The 24457-nt window shown below is 41.4% G+C and overlaps 1 protein-coding gene and 1 long non-coding RNA gene across 3 annotated transcripts; one reads left to right on the top strand and one right to left on the bottom strand.

Moving 5' to 3' along the window:
- FBXO47 (F-box protein 47) lies at nucleotides 1–15759 on the top strand. Its single transcript, XM_074940628.1, has 10 exons — nucleotides 1–181; nucleotides 641–811; nucleotides 3724–3800; nucleotides 4895–4972; nucleotides 6854–6962; nucleotides 8093–8269; nucleotides 9637–9783; nucleotides 11605–11747; nucleotides 12488–12647; nucleotides 15601–15759. Exons 1-10 carry the CDS (start codon nucleotides 1–3, stop codon nucleotides 15711–15713), a joined length of 1356 nt encoding a protein of 451 aa, XP_074796729.1. The 3' UTR covers nucleotides 15714–15759.
- A 1229-nt stretch (nucleotides 15760–16988) lies between these two features.
- LOC141978485 (uncharacterized) lies at nucleotides 16989–22627 on the bottom strand. 2 transcript variants are annotated; one of them, XR_012636387.1, is made up of 2 exons: nucleotides 22065–22627; nucleotides 16989–21492 (listed from the first exon to the last, which is right to left on the bottom strand). It is a non-coding gene; the product is annotated as an uncharacterized LOC141978485 (long non-coding RNA). The 2 variants fall into 2 exon arrangements; XR_012636388.1 differs by having other exon boundaries at nucleotides 16989–21452.
- Between the last annotated feature and the right edge of the window lie 1830 nt (nucleotides 22628–24457).

The following is a 24457-nucleotide window of genomic DNA, read 5'->3' as shown; positions in this document are numbered from 1 at the left end:
ATGACATCCACTGTAAGTACCAGCTTCACCTTGATTCCCAACCAGAAATACAGGCGCAGTAGCCGTCGCTCCAAACCATTCTGCAACACTGTGGACACAGATTCCGAGTCACTATCAACTCTCGGGAATTTCAAAGCACTGCCATTGGAGATCTTTCAAATGGTCTTGAAATATCTCTCAGGTGAGGAACTGAGAGAAATGATGTTACTGTCCATAAATGAAAATGATCACATGCAAAAATCCCATTTAGTAAAATGCCAAGTTTGAGGCCTATGGGCCTTGCTCAATAATGTTTCACCTTACTACAAATTGAAGGGATTTTCACTAGGTTTGTTCATTTTCAGCTTGGGTTCCTGAAGAGCCTCATCACCAAAAAAAAAGGAATGATAGTACTCAGGGAGCCCTTTGAAGTATTCTTCTGCCCACCATATATAAAGATCACAATTTAACAGATATATGCAAAATCCTGACTGACCATAATTTGTTGGTAAAGGAATCTACAGTAATGACATTTGTCTCTTTCTTGTTTCTGAAGTCTCTTGGCCTGCTTGTTCTGAGATACATAGTAAAGTTATTGACTACTAAGCAGTAGTGTTTTTGCAATAAAGGTTTACAGGTATACTGGGTTTTGCTTTTTCAGTGAAGGATATCAGCATGCTAAGCATGGTGTCGAAAGCCATCAGCAACCGCCTTATTAATTACATCTCAACCTCATCAGGAAACAGAAGGCTTTTACTGCAAGATTTTCATAACCTTGAGATATCTGGCATGAGAGAAGGATCCTGTGTATTAGAACACTACAGATCTCTAGGTGACCTTTTATAATAAGAATGGTAACAATTAGAGAACTAAAATAGAATAAAGGTATTCTACTGTGATATTTAGTGATTCATAGCAGTTTAAAATGGTGAAAATGTTTTCTGAAGTATATAGGTGTTTGTGACCCTCATTGAGGCTGAAATTCATCCCTGTGCAAAGGACTAACAACAAGGCACATACGCACTTAAGTCTCAATTAAGCTTTATGTATTGGGTGTATTTCATCATGAAAGAATTCTTTCAACATCTCTTAATATACTTTTAATAATAATAATACATATATAAGTATAGACAAAAATAGCATGTTTTGCTTCTTCCTTATTTAATTTTTAAAGAATATAAAAGGGCAAGGTGAGTGTGTATCTCATGGGAATGATGATGAAATACAAAGAGAGTATTTCCCCTCTATAACAATGCTCAAATCCCACCTAATTCTGGAATGATCAAGAATCATTACCGTCAAAGGCCGGACAGTCTATGTGAAGTGAATTGGCAATCTAATTCCAGTTCCTAGGTGGGAAATAAACTTATCACAAAAAGCACCATGACAACTGCCACTGATTAACATTCTCCTTGGCAGCCTTATATCAGAGCTCAAAGACTGAAGTCGGCATGATGAGTAAACTTTCCTTTCACCCTTAGGTCAGGGCTGAGATACAATGCGAGAATCATGCTGTTGCTGCCCAGGCTGTACTCTTTCTTTCACCTGCGCAACTATATCCGGGCACCGCAAAAAATAAATATAGGCCAAAATACTGTGACTAGTGAGTAGCACTGCATATTAAAAATCATTATTTTCTTTTTAACTTTTGCACTAACTTACTACTGAATCTTGGCAGCCAAATTCCCCTTAATCTCCCTCCCCTTCAGTCAAAAGCAATGCAGTCTTTCTTCTCTTATGCCACTTGGACTGTATCATTTCTCTCCCTCCCCCCCCGTTCACTGTGAACCTTTCTCTGAAAGAGAAACAAATGAAATCGCAATTTGAACAATTATTGATATAAGCCTTCTTAACTGATAAGGTCTCATAATTGAATTGATCCGGACAGCAAAACAAAATTATGTCAAGGTTATATTCAGGAGCTAACTTTAAATCAAGAGATTCCCAACTTAAAGCAACAATGTCAAAGTTAATTAGGCCAAACATGAAGTCCCTTCAAATGTACATGGATTGTTTACAATATCTTATTGATAACTTCAGTGTTTATTTGTTTTAGTTTTAAAATAAAATCTGATTAAATATTTTGCCAAAAAATAGTCAGCAGTTTTGTACATTGTAATAACAAACGTATTAGAAAAGGCAACTGTTGTTTAACTACTGCTGTATGAACTCATCATTATAATAAGCACAGTCATTAAAACACAACATACTTAGATATTTGCACTGATTTTCATATTTTATCATCTACTAAATGTAAGGGCTCAATCCTGCTCCCATTAAAGTCAATGGCAAAATTCACATGTACTTCAATAGGAGCAAGACTGGGCTTTAAGGATAAAATTTGCTTCTGTGTAGAGCGCCAGCACAAGGCTTATACACTGCATTAATCTCATTTAAACCCACAAAGTGAAATCCTGGCTATGTTAAAGTCCGTGGCAAAAACTCCCATTGGCTTCAATGGGACCAGGATTTTTCACCCTCCAGGCTTGAACTGGACTTGAGTAATACATGATTTTTGTGCTGCCCCTCTGCACAGTGTGAATTTCACCATATGAAAGCAGGCCCAAACCTTTGCACTGGTAATAAAAAAGTTATCCCCAGGTTGACAACTGTACTCGTGTTTGCAGATATATTGTGTCAGACATTCATCTACTCTTTAGGGGTCTGATCACAAACGTATTGAAGTCAATGGATAGTTGATTCTTTGGAGTTTTGGATCAGATACCAGACTGATAAAGAAAATTATGTCTGCCATTTAAGAATGTTAACAACATACTTCCAGATTGGGATAATAGTCCATTCAAAATCACAGGAAGTGTATAAAACACTTTTTGACATCAGAGAAATCACATGTTCCCCAGGAGATGGGCAACTTAGAAAACATTTGAGTACCCTCCTGTAGATTTCTTGCATTATTAACAAACAAGATATATGTGTTGGTCTACCAGATGTTTTTGAGGAGAGAGATTTTTAACCCATTTGCTTTCCATTGGCTTAGAAAAATTGTTGCTTAAAAACCAGCTGTTCTGCACTATAATATATTCTAGCCCTTTGTATCCTAAGCTCTTCTAGCTTTGAATCTCATGTAGGGGGAAAAAAAAAAATTCTACCACCTAACTATGTTTTACATTAACACAGTTCAGAATAGCTTTTCTGTTTGACAATGTGGTTGGCTTAAAAGATTTTGGACGCTCAGCTTTCGATGATGTAAATAGAAAACCAGTGCATCTTCAAATGTAACTTATTGTGCATCTCTTAACTGAAATATTTTTAACAGCTGTAATTCAAAAACCAATATAATAATTTTTCAGGGCTCCAGCTGTGACTCACATGGAATTTAAAGCAACTTAGTAAACAAATTATGTCATGAGAGCCTTTCACACTCCCCATAAGGCTTTCTGACATAAAAGGCATTTCTACTACAGAGGCTAGCATACCCTTTTACAATGCATAGCTCACCATAGGTGCTGGAACTAAGGGTGTGGGGGTGCTGCAGCACCTTCTGGCTTGAAGTGGTTTCTATTATATACAGGGCTTATAGTTTTTGGCTCAAAGGCTCTCAGAACCACCACCCCCCGCCCACTATAAAAGTTGTTCCAGCACCCCTGCAGCTCACTGTAATGTACCACCTTCTTTTCTTGCAGAAATAGTATGGTATTGTATTGCTTGTGCAGTGTATGCTTCAACTAGTCCAATTATTTTCGTCATTTGAATGATTATGTATGTATGTGTTTCTATTCACAGGTTTGTTGCTTAAAAGGTGCACACTACTGCTGCCCACAAAAGAGAGGCTAAAGTACATACACAAGATACTCTCAGAAGTAAGCTCATAATCATTGCTCTGTACTGAATACTTCTAGAATCTTGTTTTGAACTATCACTTGCACCTATATTAATGTTTCAATAAAACAATGTTAATGTAATGATTTAAATTAATTCATTTATTTATTGACACATCGGTAATGCTCATCAGTGTAATATCATGAATTTACTAACTTGGAATCAGTCTGTTGTTGGTTAAAAATATTCCTTGGCTATTTAGGCTGATATTTCAAATCTTTAGTACCTGAAATTAGGTCCCTAAGTCCATATTTAGGCATTTAAACAAGTGATCTGATTTTTTCAGAGATGCTGATCCCCCTAAAGCTTTAGACTGTAGTCCGTGTGAGCTGTGGGTGTTCAGAACTATGTCTAACTTTAGGCACCCACTGTTTGAAAAATACAGCTTAGGTGTAGGATTTTCAAAAATATCTAAAGGAGTTAGTTGCCCAACTCCTATTGAAAGTCAGTGAGTTAGGTGCCTAATTCCTTCTCATGATTTTAAAACCCCACTCTTACTGAGTATAATCTTCTATATAAGTATGATTTTTATGTTTAATTTTTAAAACAGGTCACCCAGTGCAAATAATATTTGCCACTTTGTAATAGAATGAGCATAGGTTGAAATTCAGCCCCGTGAAGAGATCCGATAGAAGGTCTATATTCCACTTAAATTCTGCTTAGAGGGAAAAGTAGTGCATAATGCCTCGGGCAGGTTCTCTGCACAGTGTAAATTTTAACCATAATTAATTCAAAACATTGTCACCAAACTATATTAGTTTCTGGAGGAGCAAATTATTATGCATAGCAACAGACATTATTAATAAAATATCACATCTGTCTGAAGACTCTAAGGTGGTCTGAGTGAAAGTTCCCAGAGGACCAATGGCCACATCATAAAAAACATCCCTAATTGGCAACTTTGTTGGGTGTCTCAGCGGAGATGCAAGGGGTTGAGTGAGAATAGTGTAGAGAAAGCCCCTTGGGTCAGTGTTGTGGTAGATTAGCCGCGTGGGAAAGCTTCAAGCACAGAAGTGAGTTTATTGCCAATTAGGCTACATTGATTAAATGAGGCAACAATGTTTTGTCTTTGCAGGTTTCCTGTTTTAAACTCAGTGGTTGCCCAAGCCCGTTGCATTGCTTGGGATTACAATGCTATGGAGTGTTTTTACAGGTATAGTGTATTTTTCAGAGAAGAAGGCAGGTATCATTAATCTAAAAGAAACCAAAGTTTGCCTTTTTAAAAATCTATCAATGCTGAAATACTCAGTCTTTTAAAAAGAGTGCAAAGAAACATAATCATCATCCAACTTAGTTATACTTTGAGAAGCAGTGAGCTGAAACTGCTTTGCAAGACATTTCAAAGTTTAACATGGCTTTCAGGTCCTAAACAATGCATTTATTCAGTACCACAGTTCTTTCTGGCTCTTAAAATGGTTAACTTAACTCTAAAAAAATTTATCAGTCTGGATCTTATTATTAGCCTGTCTGGATTTTAATTTAAATCAGCAGTTTATTACCAAAGAAGATTACATAGGGGCCATTTCGCTACATTACTTCAAACATCGAATTCACAACACCCTAAACAGGGATTCTCTGATTTAAAGGCAACTGGCCCAAGGTCTGTAATTAACTGGAGGACTTGTTCTAGCATTTGGGATGCAAAGAAAGCAATGACAAATCTGTTAGTTCAGCAATCAACACTGTATTTACTATAATGACTTCCAAGATTGCAAACATGCTGTAAGGGACTGAGGATAGGACTTCCTTCCCCAATTAGTGTTAAAGTATTTCATTATCAGATGGATAGGATCAACATTATGGGTTGCTGTAGTTGAGAGCTGCTTTGTCTAATCACCTGAAAAAAGCTTGTATTCTTTGTTGAAGCACAAATATTTTCTGAACATTTTAAAGGAAGCTAAATTGTGTTTTAGAAGAACTTACATGTTCAGACACTCTCTGGAAATATACCATATTGAAGTAGCTTAGTAATAACAAAGATATTCAGAAATGTGTGGCTGTCTGTTTTATTCCCTGCCACGGCTAACTATTATAGATAATTATTTGCACCAGGATATTTATGCTCTTAGCAACTGTCTCCTGCTTATTCACATCCAAGGTTCACAAATTATCTCTTTGGCCAAAAGGTGCAGCCCCAAATGCAGTTCAGAATTGTGAGCTACACGAGGACCCAAAAACCCCTTTGGTATAAGTTAGAGCAGCCCAAAGGGCAACTGAAGCTGATGGTGGCTTTCCCACAGCCCCAAAGGCCTGCTGTGAAAGCTTTGCACTCTAGGCACCCCCCTTCTGCTCATTTCCTGACACCATCGGGGATGGGGGCTCTATGGGTTTGTGTGTGGTGTGTAGGGCTGCTTATGTCAGACTTATGCTGACCTTGCAATGAGGGAATTCCTCAGGGGCCATTTCACCCTCTTTATGTCACTGGAGTTCCATGAAGGGGCAGCAGCAGGGGCAGAACCTTCCTCCTCCTCTTGTGGAATTGTCAAGATTTGCTGCTCTGAGAATGTCTATGATATAATGACGACTGACATCCGTTACATCTGTAGAAATCTAGAGAAAGTCCATTGATCTGTGAGATTAGTGTCTAGCCCAGTGTTTCTAAACTGCTGTCATCTGTTTTGTTTTTGGGGTTTTTTTGGACCACTATGTTACTGCCCAGAGTGTCATAAAGCCGTGTCTGAGGGCCTTACAAAACAAAGGAGCTCCTATGTACATCTTTGCTTTTCCTTTTAGACTTAGCAAATTCCTGTCACACACACTTTTTGCATACATGATTATTTTCTGGTTTCAATGTCACATAGATATGGCCCTAGGTTTTTTTTTAATAATAATATTTTGCACTTTGCAAGAAGTTCATTTTGAAAGATAAGGATGAAGATGAAAATAATACAAAACAGTTGTTCAGATGCACCAGTCTCCACTATGCAAATGTGTCCTCTCCATAAATACAGAAAAATTGATTGTACATATATGACTATCATAACAAGCATTGTGATTTAATTCTATTTATCTGTCTTTCATTTGGTGTCATCAGACCTTGACAGCAGGCTGGGATGAGCTAGAATGCCATCGTGTTTTTAACTTCCTCTGTGAGCTGAGCAATCTACCCCGAAAAGTACAGACAGTTGTGAGCAGCAAACCAGGTGAATACCTGGAACAAAAAAGTCCTGGAAAATACAAATGATAATAAAAGAGGCTGTCATGGCAGCTGTATCATCCTTTTGCTGTGAGTTCCAGAAATGGATTCAGATTATTACAGAGGAGATATACCCCAGACTCAAGGATGGTTTGTGCCACATGATCCCTGCAGTACCTGATCCTTTCTTGATCCATATGTATGATGCTTTAGCTGCGGAAATGCCAGAAAATGAGTGCTCTCAAGCTGGTAGCATGCTTACATATAGCTGAAGGAAATCAGCACTATTAACTGAATTTAGTTGTTTTCTGATGAAAACAAGCAATTGACTTTTATCTTTGACATGTTCTGTGTGGTGAAGTGTATCTCTTTGAGAGGCAATTGATTTTGTTGGATCTTATAATTTCATTATCAAATGTATGTATAATTTACATGCAGTGGGCCTAATTCTCCACTGCATTATACCAACACCAGTACAATCAATGGAGTCTCACAAGCATAAAACTGATGTGTTGCAGTAGAAAATCAGGACCAATATTTTATACATCTCCTGAAGCATCGCTCTAAAACCAAATGTAGCCCCTCCAGATATCCTCCGGCACAGTACTCAGTATTTCACTGGAAATGTTCACACGTGGCCTCCTGCATAAGTGGTAGTAGAAGGCAAGCATGCAGTAAACTGCTTCTATTTACTCCTTTGGCACCATATAATAGAATCACAGGCAGAAAGAAGCACAGCAAAAGTCAAAAATAGCAGCGTGCTCCTGAAACAGAGCATGAGAAGTGGCAGAAAAAACATTGGGCAGGCAGGTAGAATCAGTGGTTTGAAGCAGAGCAGTGTGTCTACTAGACTAGAGCAGTCATGATCATTCTAGCTCAGAATTTCAGGACCTTGTGATCTCAGTTACTCCAGTTTGACACTAACTCAGTGGGAATTATGCATCTAGAATATTTTAAAAATCCCACTAGGCACCTATCTACATCTGTAAGAGCCTAAACACCTTTAAAAATCTAGCCCTGTGTGCCCCTATAGCCTAAAAACCTTTCTCCTTCTCTCTCCCCATCTTTATAAACATGTTGAGATCACCAAAGTGCAATGCCTGATGGATTTATAATATACAAATTCTCTTGTCCTAGGAAGTGCCCGAAAGCTGGAATTACGAATAAGGTTATTCTGTCGCAGTGTCCTGCTAAATCACTGGATTCATCGAAGTGATTCTGCATTTTGGCTCACTCGTATCTTAAAACCATGGCCAATGGTTAATCAAGCCCGGTTGTTGTACATCATTTTTGGGCCAGTCTCCTCTCTAAATGGTGAGTAAATTTAACATGCTAGACCAGAATTTCTCCCTTAGAAAACAGGCTGTCTCACAACCTGTGTAAATAAATGGGTGTTCAGAGGACCAATGTAAGTGTTGTATGGGATGGATTCCCCCTCAGTCAAGAGGTAGGGCTATATATTTGGGATGTCTGTGTCGACACTACTATAGACCATAAGTCATAGTAGGAGCAACAAACTCTTTGCCCATCGTTGTGAGCTTTTGGGCCAAAGCATACACACAAGTTGTGAACCCATTATTCCTTCCTCTGGCCCACCCCACAACAGCTCTTCTGTGTTCCTATGGAGAGAGTGGCCATGGAACTTTTCAGAAGTGTGCACAGAACTGTGGGGTGTGCTGTGTAGTTTCTCTGCTTTCTAACTCCATGTATGGCAGAAATGCAGTGGTACACTTTGTTATGGGCCTTCTCACAGGCCAGGAAGATTTCACGCAGGGGGAAAAGCACCTGTGTTTATTGCATTCACTTTAGAAGGGAACTTTTACCTCTATGCAGACTCATCATTCCTAATAAACTTACTCTTTTTCAAGATTTGACCACACCCAGTTCATATTAATTTTGGCAGAACATAAGCTTCCAGGTAATTACTTGGACGCACTACTGAGAATGCTTAACAATGGTGCTGATTACTCCTAATTTACACCAGTATGAGAGGGGAATCCAGCCAATTAACCTCAGTGATGTCACACAGAACATCTTAGCCATTTTCCAATACTTCTTTGTTTTGCTCCAGCTGTAGCTACGTTATGGTACTCTGACTTTACTTACCAGTGTATGGCCATGCACTCCTGTGATGTTACCTACAGGTCTGATTTTTCACAAGTTCTGAGCGCACACAAATCCTACTGAAATCAAAGGGAGCAGCACCACCTCTGGAAACCAGGCCCTTTATAAATAATGAAGTATAACGTTTAGAACAATTGACCCCTTACCTGTTTAACATGGAGCTTTTTAAAATTATTGTTTATATTACAGTTCAAATGAAGAAATTACAGAGAGTGTTTTCCCTCTCTCTTTGCCTACACTTGTGGTGTGAAGGTAGCCTTAGCACTGAACCACAAGCATGTGTATTGCCCTCTGAAATCACATTTTCTTTTTCTCACTTAAATATTTATTCTGTGTTTCCTTAAAGCACCCAGTGATTCTGATTCACGTTGCAGTCTACACTGTCCCTTCTGCCACAAGTGAGATGAAATAAAAAGCACTTGTACAAATAGGGACTTATGCTTTTGCCTGAATCACCTTTTCTTTTTCCAAGCCATGCTTTGAAGCCCCAGTATAGGTCTTCCTTGTTTAGCAAACTACATTGTCACTTAGTAGTCATTGTGATTAATGTTACCCAGGACATGTGGTTTGGCAGAAAATGACAGAAGGACCAACAGATGAGACCAGTTTAAAGGGTCTAGCTGATGCTATTAAACTACTGTATGATACAGAAGCTAAAGAGTGGACAGCCGATGATGTTATCAGTCTTGTGGATGAATTGTCAGGTATATTTTTGCCTTTATCATAGACTCCTAGGATTATATGATCATGTCCTCCCAGACTAAAGAGATATGTGTCAGATAGTAAAAAAAACTGAAGCACATTGGGAATCTGAGTACTCCCTAATCCCTTTCAGTAGCTGTACTATACTGGAAGGTCAATAAAACTGGAGGCTATACAGTAGTCAGAGATGGAAGAGACCAACGCTGCTTGTAAACCAAAGCCTTTTTTTCCCAAAAGTTAAACGTTTTAAGTAATAATATATGAAAAACTTCAAAAATTAGTGTTCTGTTATCATGTTCAAGGGACGCTGTCACACAGTTTTGAAAAAAACCTAAATTTTGGACCTAAACAAAGTTTTACAAAACTTAATATTAATAGATATGTTTTCATGATATTTGTAAAATGTTAAGAAAAATCCATTTTTGTTTGACTTTAACCATTTTTCCTATACTGTTTGTACCCTGGGCATTCTTATTCTTGGGGTTGAGAACCAGAAAGTGATGTTAAGTAGGAATGAGGAAAACTGTCTAATGTATTTCCATTATCCAAGCTGTCAAATACAAAAAAGATAAATAGGAAAAAGTACATTTAGATTTTTTTCAAATCTAATGCATGGTGGTTATTAATAATCCTGATAAAGACAACTTTTGTTATCCCCAGAACTGATCCCATCCCACTGACTTTAATGTTAATGGTAGTTGGATATTACCTGCTTGGTGTGCCATTTATTGACAACTTTTTGGAAGAGAGGTTCCACTTGTAATGAACTTGCTGGCTCTGAGTCTGCAGCCTGGATAGCTCAGGGAGAGGTACCATGCAGTCCCACGAGCCCCCAGTGCTCCCTGTGGAAAGCTCCAGCTGCAGGCTTTCAGGGCTGTAGCCAGGGAAGGAAAGCACTGGGATGTGCTGAGCCTGGGCCACCAACACCAGGACAGGACACAACCTGGAAGGTGCAGAGAGAGGTACTGTGCAGCCCCACAGACCTCGAGTGCCCTCTCTCCCATGGAAATTGTTGGCTGCAGGGACTCTGATTGGGGCTTCCCATTGGGCAATGATGCTGGCATCACAGCCCATTACCTCCTGTGTGGGCAGCAGGTTCTCGACCCTGGGGCTGCCCTATGCTATTGTCTCAGGCAACGGCCATCTGCTTATTACTGGGAACTTTTGGATAATGGAAGCTTTATGCCCGGAACCAATAAGTTGCTAATAACTGGTATCCTCTGTAGTTTCATTTTTAATAGTCTAAGCCTTTATTAGAAATACAGGTGAGGACAAATTTGGTGTTTTTTTTTTTAAAAAAAAAATTTAAATCTCTTTAAATACCAAGTATGGTGGCTTTTACTGGGAAGGACGCGGGTCTCTGGAAAGGAATCCATTCCAAAGAATCCATAATTTGGTGGTGGTATATTTTAAGTTTGGTTTGAGTTTGGAGAGATTGTATTATACATTCTATTATCATCAGCCTTAATACAAACAATCCCTATTGGCACCATAGTAACTCCATAGCTCCCAACTGTGCTGCAGGTGTGTTTGAATGGGCTTTCCTCTCAGACATTTTGGATGGCTGTCAAATGCAAAAAGAACAAGAGTACTTGTGGCACCTTAGTACTCCTGTTCTTTTTGTGGATACAGACTAACACGGCTGCTACTCTGAAACCTGTCAAATGCAGTGATTCATAAATTCAAATACTTCCAGAATTTTGTTCAGATCGTTTTATTTTAGTTTAATTGTAACCTACATTTTATAACCTTATATTTAACTAAATTCTATTCAGTCTGTTGAATCATAGGTAATGAAAATCCTTTGTATTTTACTATAAAAGTGGTTCCCCGGGAGTGGCTCATGGAGAATAATGCTCGCCTCCTCATCCTGAGTGGGAACAACATCTGCTTCACCTTCATGGCTAGTAAAGCTGTGAATGGGCGGGCTGTTGAGCTGGCCAAGCTAGTGGTCTTTCTGGCTTTGGTGAGTAGCACTGAATAGAATGTTTCCTGGCATTTTGCCACTAGGTCTGCAACTCTGCTTTCCCAGCCCTGGGGCCTGATTCTCCTTCCACTTACACTAGTGCAGCAGTTCTCAAACTGTGGGTCAGGACCCCAAAGTGGATCGCAACCCTCTTTTAATGGGGTCGCCAGGGCTGGCTTAGACTTGCTGGGGCCAAAGCCCAAGTCCTGGGTGGCAGGGCTCAGATTACAGGCCCCACTCCCTGGGGCTGAAGCCCTTGAGCTTCGGCTTTGCTCCCTCCCACCCGGGTAGTGGGGCTTGGGTAGGTTCAGGCTTTGGTCCCCCATCATAATTTTTGTTGTCAGAAGTGGGTGATAGTGCAATGAAGTTTGAGAACCCCTGCACTAGTGTAAAGCAAGAGTAACTACATTGAAATCAATGGGCCTGGTTCTCTTTTGCCCTAAGGGCCTCCCCCCCACCCCCTCATACGCTACTTGAAGGTAGCAGCTCTGTTCCTAGGAAAAAATTATTCCAGCATAAGATGGGAATGGAGTTCTCCCACCTTCATAGCACTGATAGAACAGCTCTGCAACAGCACCCTCTCACATAGGCCTTGGAATAGATTCCAGAGTAGGACTGAAATTGACTGTATTATGGGATAGTGCCTTAATTGTCTACTTATGAATTTTAATACTTTAACTTTTTTTTTTAACCTTGGCACCATCATGGACATGTATTATAATATTTCTTGTATTTTCTAGGTCTGTGAGAAGGACCTGTACTGCATGGATTGGGCAGTAAAAATGATGCAGAAAGTCTGCAAGGTTTTCAGCACTCCAGGTGAAAGGAATAACTTCCTGCAGAGTGTGGAGAATGCATTTGCTCACATGATCATGGACATGCTACAGTCAGTAATGTCTGGTGAGTATCTATGCCTGTCTGCAACAGGTGAGCCCTTTCAATGGGACATGCCCACTAGCCAAGATTCCACCAGAACAGGGGATGGGAACTCCTGTATCATCACAACTCCAGCCAGGCCCCCTTCTTAGCCAGCCAGAGCTACCCTGAAATGGGGTTCATTGGAAAAGATGGGATATTCTTTTTATAATTATAATGCCCTGTTGACTGATTGTTTTGTCATGTGGATTGGGTTATTTTCAGCTGGTTTTGTTAAGGTGTGTGTGTGTGTGTGTGTGTGTGTGTGTGTGTGTGTTGAGATTATGCTAGACCACTTAGTGGTACAGCATTAGGAGAGAGACTTTTTATAGGAAGAAATAAATATGCAAGTGTTCAGTGATAATATATTCAATCATAGGTGCTCCAAATATGTAACTATATCCAGCGGGTGGGAGTGAGATCTATATACTTACACTAAGAGACTCCTAGTGGTTTAGATAGGGTGACCAGATGTCCTGATTTTATATGGACAGTCCCGATATTTGGGGCTTTTTCTTATGTAGCCTCCTATTACCCCCCACCCCATTTCCCGATTTTTCACACTTGCTATATAGTCATCCTAGGTTTAGATGATGAAACTGATTTCATTTTTTTTAAACACATAAATGACAAAAGATTTATCTCCCTTATTTGATACGTTTAAATCAGAGGTGCCCAAACTTTGCCCAAAGGATGCACACACTTTTATCTTGTCAGATGATGAGAAGCACCTAATTTGCATAAATTATGACTAATTGCAGATACCCTTTCCTTCTGCAAGATACAGGTTTGAGGACACTATGGTCCTGATTCTCAGTTGCCCTGCCCCTCGTCCAGGGATGGTAGTACTTTACACTCATTTTGCACTGTTCTGACAGTAGCATTTTACACCCAGCTCTGCACTCACTCCACATGGGTGTAAAGCAGGCATTCTCAACCTTTTTCTTTCTGAGGCCCCCACAACATGCAATAAAAACCTCACTGCGTATCTGTGCCACAACAACTATTTTCTGTATATAAAAGCCAGGGCTGGCGTTGACGGGTAGCAAGCAAGGCGATTGCCCAGGGCCCTACGCCACAGGGCACTCCACAAAACTAAGTTGCTCAGGCTTCTGCTTCAGCTCTGCGTGGTGGGGCTCAGAGCCCCAGACTTCAGCCCTGCTCAGCAGGGCTTAGGCTTTCTGCCCTAGGCCCCAGAGAGTCTACCACTGGTCCTGTTTGGTGGACGCCCTGAAACCTGCTCACAGCCACCCAGGGGGTCCCGGACCCCTAGTTGAGAATCACTGGAAGGATGACACAAAGCATAGGGCAACAAGGACTCAGACTCTAGTAGTCCCCATGTGCAGTGTTCCTTCTTAATCCCAGTAGAAAACTACTTGGAACAAGCTGGAGCATTGCATCTTGGGACCTGGAGTCCTTTTGGTCTGTCCTTCCATTCAAAATCGGAGCGCCTGCAGGCCATATTATTAAACTCATTGGGCTGCATTTCCTCCGTAGTCAAAACTTTGTCACCCCGATATAAACTCAAGACTCTTTATAACTGCAAGCAATAAAGATGAATGGGTTGCTCATTTAGGACAGATTTCTATCTTAAAGCAAGATTGTTCTTCTTCAACCCTGGACAAGCTGGTTATGAGAGTCTGCAATGTTCTTTCACAGCTGTGCCCCCATCAGCCATATCTGATGTCTAATAAATCTAAATGGAAGTTGCTAACTTGGTGTCGTGCTTCCCAGGGGTACCCAGAGCTGTGAGGCATCTAGCTACCACCAGCCCTTAGCTTAAGGACATCTTGTCTGTGCCTACCATGGGTCAGCTGCTTGACTCCACCAGCCACGGGCAGCACAACTAAGTACTCGCCTTTCAGCCTAAGCAGGCTCTGGTGCCCGTCTACAGATTGGCAATAGGCATGCCCCAACCCCTGAGCCCTCCGATCATCTTCCTGGAGTGTCGAGCCCCTGTTTCACCGGACACTCAGTATTCATACATTCACTGCTCCCAAAGAAGCAGCACACTCCAACTTATCCGTTTCACCTCAGATCGCTGCTCCATTTGACACACAGCACTTAGATATGTTCATAGTGAAAACAAGCAGAAGTTTATTTAACAAAGAAAAGAGATTCAAATGATAGCAAGTAGAAGTATTGGACACAAATATTTACATATATAATGATGACACAAATTTTAGAACAACATAGGGTTGTTTAACAAAATACTCTCATGGCTGATAAAGTATGGCTCTTCAATGCTTTCTAGCCATGCAGGCTGTGATCCCTTTTTCATAAAACAAGACACATTGCCAGCTTGCCCCCGAGGTAAAGGATCAAGTGTGTTTGTTTTGACTCCCCAGATATACAAGTCCCTTCCTTTGTCTTCATTCATAAATGGGATGCCCCCTGATAGTTGTTTTTTCCTGTATACTCCTTTTTTGCAGATTTTCTGATCTCTTGTCAATTTTGCAATCTTGATTAGCCAGTGGCTCAGTATGCAAACAGACTTACATTGAGAGAGACACAATGACCAGACACAAATAAGCATCTGCTACCACCTACCTGAAAACAACCTGTCTGAGGCATGTCACCTCCTGGTGACCTGCCTTTAACTCCAAGGCTTTAAGAACATAATTTTCAGTATAGATACGTAACTTCTCAAATATTGTCAGTGTATGCATTTCACAACGATTATGATGACCAGTGAGCTACTAGCTTTCAGTAGTGACCTTGCATGCCATGCTTTGGTGAATTATTGTGTGCATCTGACACAGGGTATCTCTGTTAAACTCTATCCATCCCCTGCTCCCTGCCAGGTGGCATCAAGAGGTACCTGGGTCATAATTGGCCTCTACTAAGATACTGACTAAGTAGTTTCTGAGATCTTCTCCCTACAAATGAGCCCTTTGTTTTCATTCACTATTTTTAATGTTTCCCTTCTGGTGCTTAGGAGATCGTGATGAAGAAGACAGCAGCTTTTTGAATTTGTTCCACCTTGTGAATGCACAAGCTAACTTCCATAAGGAAATTCTGTATCTGACCATGAGAAGCACCTCTACCTAAATACTCAGAATCTCAGGCTTTTAGATAATACTACAGTGATTCAGATAGGTGGCCTTTTCCACCCTTTATTTTCTCACATATACAAAATAGTGTCCACCTACCTTTTTAAATTCACTCTCCAGCAGCTGCTTGCAAAGTTTTAGCGGCTACTGAGCACATTGTCAAAAATAGAAAATATAATAACCAGTTAAATCTGGAAGTATAACCTTTGCAGAAGCAGCAGGAGGCTGACTGGAGATGCTAGTGAAATACAAAGCAGAAGAATTACTTAAACCTATGAAGACATACTGAGGCATCTTTAAGAAACTACAGCACAGTCTGTGCAATAAACTTGTCTAAGCCTGTATGTCAGGATGTGCTGAGGAGCCTATCTGTGGCATTCCATGGTTTGGCTGTTATGGGCAGGAATACACACTGCTTTCTTCTCCCACTGTGTATATTTGGATACAAAATAAAAATGACACGGTGTTAATATTTGATGTATATCCACAAATTAAAGAATGTTATCTTAGTTCAGAACAGAAAATATTTTGCTCTTTTAAATTTGTTTTTCTCTTTGGAATCCATTAAGACAAAACCAATATAATGACAAAGGCATGGCCAGGTTTCTCCAGTTCAGCTTACACCTGGGTATCTATAATTCACTCTCACATTCTTAGCTTCAGAACTAGATATCTTGCACGGATTGTGCATTAAGTTTCAGCACAGAAGGAGACAGTCTCTGGAAAGAGTCCTAGTTTTTTAAGGAAGGCAAAAATTAGTTTTTTACAGCACATGCCTTTCAGCCATAAAGCAGAAGTAACTTCAGAATGTACCTTTGTGCTAAATATAATAACTGGACAGTTTAAAAAAAAATTACATGTCTCTGGAACGCTGCAAAGTTGAAGGACATTTAATGCATGTAGACATTCTAAGATCACTGTTTTTTATTAAAATACACAGATATGTATCCTATTTACAAAAAGTTTTTATATTTATGGTACATAGCTTTAAAAATTGAAAATATTTAATATGTGCTAAACAGTATATTTCATTTTGGGTTATTTACATGATGGTTATTTTCCTCATATTATTAAAATGCCTTTTTCCCCCATCTGAAATATTTCCAAATTATTTAAATATGTGCCAAATTTTGCCATTTGAGACAGCTGTTCATCTCCAAGAGGCAGATCCTCAGCTGGCATAAATTGTGGGAGCTGACAATTAACACCAGCTGAAAATCTGCACCCAATTGATTTCAATGGAAATGAGCTGATAACTCCTGATGCTTTCTATTTAAAAAGATCCTTTTTTTTTTTTTTTTTTGAAACATATCCAAGGATAGAATTTGGCTGCATGTATGGGTGGGAGTGGAAGGTAAATTTTTTGCTAACATTCAGCTAGAAACTTAACTGTGCACCAACAGATGTCAGAGATGAAACCGTTAATTTAAAAACAAAATATGAAACATACTGGTATGTTAATATTGTTTTTAAAATCCATGTTCTGGATTTTAAACAATATTTTAAAACACATTTTTGTTCTATCTGTCTCTCACTTTTATGTGTAATTATTATTGACCTATTTTAAAATAAAATATAGAATAATGGGAAGGATCTGTAAAGTCATTGTGAAACTTTGTTCTGTAGTATAGTGAAAAAGATTCAATTATAAATGAGACAACACAAACATATTGTAGGTCTTACACCAGTATATGCCAATTCTATGACCCATGACTGAACCAGACCCATGAGTGAAGACACAACAGCAATAAATTGCAGCAACTCACAAAGAATGTCGTAAGAGTGCAGCTATGAAAGAAAGTGGGGCCCTTCGATTTAATAGCAACATATGATAAGAAATACTGACTTTATCAATATTAGTCCTTTCTCTTAGCAAATCTTCAAGGAATTTAAGTTTATGGGTGTGCCAGCTTGAAATTTACAGTGGTCCCTGTATTATAATGATTGGTGGTTGTTTTTTAATAGATACAATAGCTCAGTGAGTGTTTGGCATTAGTTTCAATTTCTTGGTGCTCCAGCCCTTTCTTCAGGAAGGAGATTTTCCTTTGCAAACAACTGAAGTTCACACCTCCTGTCCTGAAACAGGACTTCCCAAACAGATTTGTTTAAACTGAAAAACAGCACAGCACAGCCAGCTTCGCAGCCAGACAGTCTTGTGTCAGGATCCCATTAGATCTCCCAAATTTCTTATTACTAACCATGTTTATTAGGGTAGTGCCTTCAGGCCTACCAAGAATGGGCCCTATTGTACTAGGCACTGTACAAACACATAGCAGTAGGTGGCCCTGCCACCAGAGAACTTACAATCTAAATAGACAAGAGAGACACAGAGTAGGGGAAGGGGCATTATTAAGCATCATTACACTAATTAAGTCAATAATCAAACGGGAGACTGAGGAAAACCCAATGTGCTAAAGGAGTTGGTGATGATGACAATTCAGGAGTTGGTACTTTTTCTTCTGAGTCAGTACTGAACTGGTGTCCCTATGATGTTAAAGGGGCACTGAGCTCCTAGAAATGCTCTGTGAAATCTTGGCCCCATTGACGTCAATGGCAAAATTCCCATTAACTACAATGCAATCAAGAGTTCACCCTGAATCTGTTTGTACAGGAAAAGACAACAGTTCTGATCACTAAAGATCACACAGTAGCTCTTGAAAGAGTAGGGATATTAGTCCTGATATCCTGGCTCAATTTCATCTTGGGCAATTACGCTCCTCCTACATAAAACTCCCCCTGCAGTTTCAATTGGATAAGGGATTCATCATTTCCCATCTTCAGCTGTTGTGTGGTGTTGGCAGTGCTTGTTAAACAGCTGCCATATTCCACTGCCGAATTGGTTGCATTTGGGATATGGCTGAAGTGATTGTTATACATAGTTGGTTAGGTTGCTAAAGTCCTTTGGGGAAAGAAAGCATTTATAGAAGGGTATAATTAGTGTCCCTGGTTTTACACCCAGTTGAAGCGCCATTCCACACCTTCCTTGCTGCTCTCTCAGTCTATATCACTTTAGATTGTTGACATCAGAAATGCAGACTCATGAAACTGAGGTTATTGAACAATTTTATTTATATTCAAGAGTTGCTTCCCATAACATTTAGAGTTTCCATTTTAACTGTTTTGTGGGGGTGGAGAGAAGGGTTAGGTTCCTCATTTTGGGTCTCTCACCCTTTTTAAAGCCCTGACTGTGACCCACAATGGGGCCCTGGCAGTGGTATGCTGTGTAATGCAATTTGGGCTGAAGCAGATGCACTGGAGAACATCAATTTGGATCTACAGGCAAAGATATACGCACTGTACTTCTCCCTCGGGAAATTTTGTACTGACAGGAAATTGTACTATGTCAAGTACTCAGCTGGCAATGATAACCATAATTCCCATCTTTATGTAAACATTTTTTTTGTAGAAAGTCTTATCAACAAATTTCAAATTATTCTTGCCACTTGTACCCCAAAAGTGCTTATATAAGCCACAAACGCTACAATTCAGAGTAAATTTCCTCCTAATTATAATGATGCCTCATCTGGAGTACTGTGTCCAGTTTTGGGCCCCACACTACAAGAAGGATGTGGAAAAATTGGAAAATGTCCAGCGGAAGGCAACAAAAATGATTAGGGGACTGGAACACATGACTTATGAGGAGAGGCTGAGGGAACTGGGATTGTTTAGTCTGCAGAAGAGAAGATTGAGGGGGGATTTGATAGCTGCTTTCAACTACCTGAAAGGGGGTTCCAAAGAGGATGGATCTAGACTGTTCTCAGTGGTAGAAGATGACAGGAGGAGGAGTAATGGTCTCAAGTTGCAGTGGGGGAGGTTTAGGTTGGATATTAGGAAAAACTTTTTCCCTAGGAGGGTGGTGAAACACTGGAATGCGTTACCTAGGGAGGTGGTAGAATCTCCTTCCTTAGAAATTTTTAAGGTCAGGCTTGACAAAGCCCTGGCTGGGATGATTTAGTTGGAGACTGGTCCTGCTTTGAGCAGGGGGTTGGACTAGATGACCTCCTGAGGTCCCTTCCAACCCTGATATTCTATGATTCTAGGTCATGTGAGTTAAGGATGCATCAAGATTTTTTCCATTACAAAACTTCTATTTCCAGGGGTGTATTGCTTCCCAGCAAGAATTAACTGCAGGGGGAATCCAGCCATACAAAAATCTTACCTTCTAGGAGAGTTGTTTTCATTATACAATACAATCTGAAATAAACGTTACATGTGATGCTTATTACACAGTAGTGGATGACTGAGCCTTTCATGTTGTTGTTCATTCCATTTTTAACTCCAGAAAACTGTTTGCATTTGTCCAAAATAAAAAGTGTCTGGAGGGTGAGGCAGAATTAAACATGACTGCAGCAGTCAGGCCAGTGCTCTATGCCTGCACTGCTCACTGCTACTGAGTCGACAAAAGGTTAGGGCCCACAGGCATTTTTTTCCTATAATTCAAGCAGTGGGAGTGGGTTGAGCTTTGTGGAAGTGGCCACGAATATGGACTGTCCAAGACGGGCACCAAAAGTGCCCACTTTTTAAAATCTTGGCCCTGGTGTTTTGGCCTCTTTTCTCTTTCCCACCCATTCCCCACTCCAGACCCCTCCTGGTCCTGCACACTAGAAGGCTGTGTAAGGGGGATAATACACAGAGGCAGTGGCTTGATTCAGGATCACGTTGGCCTACAGGGAAATTTCCCAAAAGGCCCCAGAGCCTCTCACTCAAACCTCTCCAAGCAGTGGTAAATTAAGCTCTGACCTCCCATTGATCTAACTCCTGGCTGGGTGCAGTAGGTGGTTTGGATACACAACTCACATTGAGCGAGGGGGTTTAGCACCCACACCTCTCAGTGGCTTTATTTGGAGCTATGGGGGCCCCCACCCTCAAAACAGATGGGCACATGGTATCATTCACCTCTCCCCGAATAGGCCTGGAGTACGAGTTGCTAGCTATCTAGCAGTTTCTGAGGCTAATCTGTGTTCCGGTTGTTGCCCCCTCCATAGAAGCTGGGCACTCAGATTAGTGGCAGAATGTGTTTAAAAGCATTTTTCAAACACAGGCTCAGCACCATCTGTCTTGATGAATTGGGCCAAAAGGTCCCTTGTATCTTTCTTATGCATAGGGATTTTCCTTTATAGTCCTTGTCCAAAATTCCTGCTGCCATTCCTGAAGTGTTCTAGCTAGTTGCCACCCTCCACCCCAGAAGTGGCTGCATTTTAGCAATGCCCAGTGATAAGCAGTGGGTGATCAGTTAAAATGAAAGGTGACATGTCTGCATAAGATACTATTGTGATATTCAGATTTTGCTCTCATTTTGTGTTGCTTTTTTAATCTTTTCTAATTTTTTAAATTAAAATATATATATATACACACACACTTTCTAAAACTAAAAACCAGCAGGTACTTTTCCCAAGAAGGGGGGATAACTATGTAGCCATGGAACAATGAAGTTACATTTCCTTAATACCAGCATGGCAAACAAAACAACACACTTCTCCATAGTGAGGTTTCATTATCACACACGCGCGCTCTCTCGCTCTCTCTCTCTGTCCATTCTTGAGGCCAGGTCGCTTTGTATTTGCTCTTCAAATGCATTACAGCTCAGACATTCTGTCAAGGGCATTTATAAGTCTTGACATCTGCACTGTCCAATGGCTGCTCTTCCTGGGGTTTTCCTCTCTCCAGCTGCTCAGGAAGCGGGTTGCTTGCAAAGGGTTAACTCTTTCTCCTGATGGCTCTGGCATGGCTGCTGCTGCTGAGGAAAAGGTGATACTTGTCTGACCCAGGCCTGAGAGCTGCAGAAACCCCAAACACGCTTAAGGATGGGAAAACTGCACATATAGAAACACAAGTGGCAAAAGGCGTCAGATTTTTTTTATCAACTGGGCAGTGAAAGTGGGAACGTGGGAGCTGTTGCTAAAATGATGAGCGAGAGCACCAGATATTGCAAGACACCCATCTGCCTCCATTCAAAGCATGCAACCAGACTCGCTTATTTTATCTATAACTCACATTATGTTTTACCTCTTTCTCAGTGGGACCAGAAAGCTCTAGCGCACACAGCATGGTTATTAATGGCAGCGGAAAGCCCTTAATTTGATTGGGAGTAACTGATAGAACTGGAGGAAAAAATAATAGATTATATATATTTAACTATTCTAAGCAGCCTGATTAAACAAAAATGTGTCTTCCTCCCCCCCACATCAGCTACTGTGCAGGAAACGGCTTTTGTGATGCCAGCAGCATGTCTGGATCAGAAAGCCTGTGAGAGTGCTGACTGAAAACAAGAGCACTGCAAACGAAACTAACCATCACCTTATTCCCCAGTAATTAAAATGGCTTGTGACCGTCAGCAGCAAATCCTCACCTGGACGATGCTTTGACTGGCAGGATGGCTGGCTGCAGTGCTTCATCCTTCCCCTGCACTGCTGTTGGGGCTCCTAGAGCAGGTAGATGATGTAGGAGAGGATCACGAGGCCGATGATGGCAAAAAACATTAAGATGAAAATATCCAGCATGGTGGATGTGGCGGAGGCAGGGGCACAGGCTGCCTGTTTGGGCTGCAGGGGAGGGAGAGCCTGAGCCGGAGATGCTGCTGCAGTGAGGGAGGCAGGCACGGTGGCTGTAATGGGAGAGACAAGGACTAGCCCAGATCTCGTTCCCCAGCCCCCACAGTATTTCCCTCCTCTCCCAGCCAGAGGACAGAGTGAGGATGCCTGATCAGCTTGAGCTATAGCTTTTCATCAAGGATGACAGCAGAGTTTAAAAAAATAAAAAGGAGGGGTGGGGGTGGAGAGCAAAGGTTCAAACTGGGGAGGAGGGTCCAAAGGCAGCCCCCCCGGGGCTCCTAAGGCTCCGGCTGTACACAAAGGAGCTCAGCCCGCCGCAGAGCTAGCGTCAGTAATTTACCTCCAGGAAGAGTTGCTTTGCGACCCGCTGTTTCGAACAGACCAAGTGCCAGGCTGCAGCTGGTTCTCAGGAGGCCAAGCTAGCTGGCTGCGTTGCTGCTAATATTTGCAGCTATGGGCCCTGGCTGGGCAGAGGCACAGGCAGGAGCGAGGCAATGGGACAGCCCCTTGGGGGCTGCTTTTGTTATGGCTCAGACTTTTAGTACTGTCGGACATGTTGTGGGGCTGGGGCTCACTTATAAACCCCACTCATCACTGCAGCCGGTCTGGATAGGTTGGTGCCTTTCTGGGCATCCCAATGCAGGCCTGAGCTGCCCTGTTAAGGCATCACCATGGAACATGGGGCTTGCTGTGTGTTTGCATGGCTGGCTGTAGAGAGACAGTGATGATGAGAAAAGGAGGACTTGTGGCACCTTAGAGACTAACCAATTTATTTGAGCATAAGCTTTCGTGAGCTACAGCTCACTTCATCGGATGCATTCAGTGGAAAAGTGAGCTGTAGCTCACAAAAGCTTATGCTCAAATAAATTGGTTAATCTCTAAGGTGCCACAAGTACTCCTTTTCTTTTTGCGGATACCGACTAACTTGGCTGCTACTCTGAAACCAGTGATGATGAGGCAAGTCTCAGCACAGCAGGACAGCCCCTGGTTGCCTTCCCAGAGCCAGCTGTTTATAGAATGATTCACACAGGGCTCCTCTCTTCATTATGACAGGTTTCAGAGTAGCAGCCATGTTAGTCTGTATCCGCAAAAAGAAAAGGAGGACTTGTGGCACCTTAGAGCCTAACAAATTTATTTGAGCATAAGCTTTCGTGAGCTACAGCTCACTTCATCGGATGCTGTAGCTCACGAAGGCTTATGCTCAAATAAATTTGTTAGGCGCTAAGGTGCCACAAGTCCTCCTTTTCTTTTTGCAAATACAGACTAACACGGCTGCTACTCTGAAACCTAGAATTAGCTATGTTCATGGAGGATATGTCCATCAGCCAAGATAGTCAGCGATGCAGCCCTATGCTCTGGGTGTCCCTAAACCTCTGACTGCTAGAAGCTGGAAATGGGCAACAGGGGCTAGATCACTCAATAAATCACCCTGTTCTGTTCACTGCCTCTGAAGCATCTAGCATTGACCACTGTCAGAAGACAGGATACTGGGCTAGATGATCCAGTGGTCTGCTCCAGTCTGGCCAGCCTTATGTTCTTATGTCCCAAAAAGCTTATACTCAAGACAGTCAAAGGCTGGGAGACAGGGCATCTTATCTCCAGGAGGGAAACTGAGGCAGAGAGATTTAAGTGATTGCCCAAGGTCACACAGGGAGTCTGTGACAGAAGGAGGAATGGAACCCACATTTTCAGTCTCTACTGGCCACAGGAGTATACTCTCTCTCAGTGACTCACACAGAGCATGTCTACACAGCAAGCAGAAACCTGCAGCAGTGCCTTTCAGAGCCTGGATCTATAGACTGGGGCTCATGTGAGAGTGCTGAAAACAGCTGTGAAGCTAAACCTTTACACAGCTATTTTTAGCACAGTAGCACAATACCCGAGGGCCTAGACCCGGGCTCTGAGATTCGCTGCTGCAGGTTTCTGCTTGGAGTGGAGACAGTGCTGGTGGGTCCCAGTAAGTCAGCTGTAGAACTGGAAGTCATCGGCTCTTGACTGCCAGGTTGGTGCCTTTCCCCTGGCATGACAAGCAAAGCCCTTTTGATGCAGTGACATGGAACCAGTTTAAAGGGGACCTGCAAAACTTTTCCTTCTTCGGAGTCTGACGTAGCTGCTCCCTGCAGATCCACTGCTACTTGCTCTATTTTCACCAGAACACCTATTTTCATGGGAGGGAGTTAAAAGTAATGGT

This window comes from Natator depressus, chromosome 27 (genome assembly GCF_965152275.1).
Source record: "Natator depressus isolate rNatDep1 chromosome 27, rNatDep2.hap1, whole genome shotgun sequence".
Taxonomy (NCBI): domain Eukaryota; kingdom Metazoa; phylum Chordata; order Testudines; family Cheloniidae; genus Natator; species Natator depressus.
The sequence above is the reverse complement of the archived record's forward strand: the minus strand, read 5'-3'. Positions and strand labels throughout refer to the sequence as shown.